Source organism: Oryzias melastigma, linkage group LG12 (assembly GCF_002922805.2).
Source record: "Oryzias melastigma strain HK-1 linkage group LG12, ASM292280v2, whole genome shotgun sequence".
NCBI classification, from domain to species: domain Eukaryota; kingdom Metazoa; phylum Chordata; class Actinopteri; order Beloniformes; family Adrianichthyidae; genus Oryzias; species Oryzias melastigma.
The window spans coordinates 947,122-949,393 of NC_050523.1; the positions used below are offsets into that span (position 1 = coordinate 947,122).

At 38.2% G+C, this 2,272-nt stretch overlaps 2 protein-coding genes across 5 annotated transcripts in view; both read right to left on the bottom strand.

Annotated features, from left to right (window-relative positions):
* The window catches only part of rph3aa (rabphilin 3A homolog (mouse), a), a 199,717-nt gene that overhangs the window by 53,231 nt on the left and 144,214 nt on the right, over positions 1–2,272 (bottom strand). The gene's annotated exons all lie outside the window — the stretch shown is intronic.
* Positions 42–2,272, bottom strand: part of LOC118599449 (acyl-coenzyme A thioesterase 5-like) — a 13,175-nt gene continuing 10,944 nt past the window's right edge. Inside the window, exon 4 of the mRNA XM_036214540.1 lies at positions 42–838. Coding sequence (XP_036070433.1) covers positions 230–838 — 609 coding nt within the window. The 3' untranslated portion in view covers positions 42–229. The remainder of the gene's footprint in view (positions 839–2,272) is intronic.

Consider the following 2,272-nt stretch of genomic DNA (forward strand, 5'->3'; position numbering starts at 1 on the left):
TAGCCGGAGGATGAATTCAGTGCAATTTAAAACTTTTTTAGAGTATTTATTGTCACATAACATAAAACACATTGAACTGTGTGCCACACTTTTGTGGCACACAGTTCCCCCTCTGGCACGCTTGTAAAGAAGAGTAGATTTACTGTACACATGTAAATTGGCGTCTCAAAAAAGAGTAATAAAGACAATTAGAATGACTTCAAAGTTGAAAGTCCCAACATGTTCACACTTAGTTTAAATCTGTAAGTTGCACAGGATCACAGCTCACATGACTTCTTAAAAACCCCTGGATCTTCTTCCACAGGTGAACTTCAGCTGCTGCATGGGCCCTCGGTTCACCCCCCCACATGATTTGCATTTTTACAAACATGTTCCCACTGGAGGAACAGAATGGGGTATAAGGGGGCTCTAGAAAGTGTCCAGCTCTTGGATAACACACACTCTCAAAGTTTTTCTTCCCATGCCGCTTTAGTCTCTCCTCCATCTCCATTTTGTAAATGTTACAGTCCCAATTAAGATCGTCCTCTGAGGCCACAAAGAGGAAATTTGTGTTTGCTTGTTCAATAGGGATTACAGTGGCTCTGTTCTCCTCTTTTAGGGGATCATCCATGGCATACTTTGCAATGACTGCTCCCGACTGTGTTGGAATAAATTTCTTGGTGTCAAACTTTAAAGCTGGCAGAATTTGTCTTTTCTTATAGAACAGGGGTAAAACACTGTTGGCTGAACAACCATTGATCCACACCACAGTCTCCACACCAGGGACAAAAGCAGCAAGCGAAAGGGCCACATCTGCTGCCTTTGATCTTGCAATGATACCAATCCGTTTACTGCCCACCTGTAACCAAAAAAGAAGATAAGACACACAAATGTTGATAACATTTAAAGGGTTAGTAATGGGCTGGGACAAAGCTAAAATAAGTATCCAGATATATTACTGTATAACTTTATTGAGAAAGGGACAGTGCATATCAATGAACATTAAAACAAACGTAATATGCCAGATTATAGCCTCAGGCTAATTTCCATCTGGAGTCCCTTAGCAGGTTGATGTTAAAAGAAATAAAACAGAATTTAAGAGATAAACACTACACATACAATTATAAAACACAGGTAAAATACAGTGTACAAAATAAAACAAATAAAATACAGAAAAGTTTTAAACATATATAATTTTTTAAAAATCGGAGCTTGCTTTGTAAGAGTTTTCCCATTTCTGGTCATTTGTGATTGCAGATTTGAGACTCCAAAAGCCACAGTTTCAGCTGTTTTTTAAAAATGACAAAATGTTCACTTTCTCTTATTATTATTGGTATTCTGTTCCAGAAGGTTGAGCCATGGAATGAAAATACATTTTGTGAGAAGGAGGTTCGTCTAAATGAGACCTCACAGTCACCTCTAACAACAGCCTGAGTTATTCTGGAGGAGCCTCTGAGTGATTTCTGCTTAATGAATTCATTTAATGGTGGGGGGGCTGAACCATGTAGAACTTTATAAACAAGACAGGCTGACTTAAACTGCTTAAGATTATCAAAGCTCAGGAGTTGGTATTTGTGGAGAATGTGACAGTGATGGTAAAAGCGAGGCTTCTTATCCAGGACCTTCAGAGCTCTTTTGTAGCAGGATTCAAGAGGTCTAAGGACAGCGGTACCAGCAAATGACCACGTGGTGATACAATAATTTATGTGGGATAAAATCAGTGAATGTAAATATACATGTGCTGCTTCATCTCTCAACGATGCTCTGATATGTTTAAAATTATGCAAATTAAAATTGACAGTTTTTACAATATTTTTAACATGCTTTTTAAAAGAAAGTTTTATAGTCCAGCATCACACCAAGGTATTTAAAATATTGGACATTCTCTAATTCTTTTCCTTTCAAGTAAATCTTTGCAGGAGACAGGCTTGAAGATGTTTTAGAAAAGAACATGCAGACTGTTTTTTTTTAAATCAAGGAAAGGCAAGAGTCAGTCAACCACCTCTGAAGGTCTTCCAAAGCAATGGAGAGTCGTTGAGGTGCTTCATGGGGGCTTTTGCCAAAAGTGAAAATTACAGTGTCATCTGCATACATAATAGTGTCCACATTTTTACACACATCTGGTAGATCATTGACATAAAGAGAAAACAGTAATGGCCCCAGGATTGACCCTTGAGGAACCCCTACTGGTGAGTTAAGGTATGATGACTTGATGTCACCCACCTGCACACACTGTCTCCTTTCTAATAGATATGACTGAATCCATTTAATTGCATGATCTGTAAAATGAAAT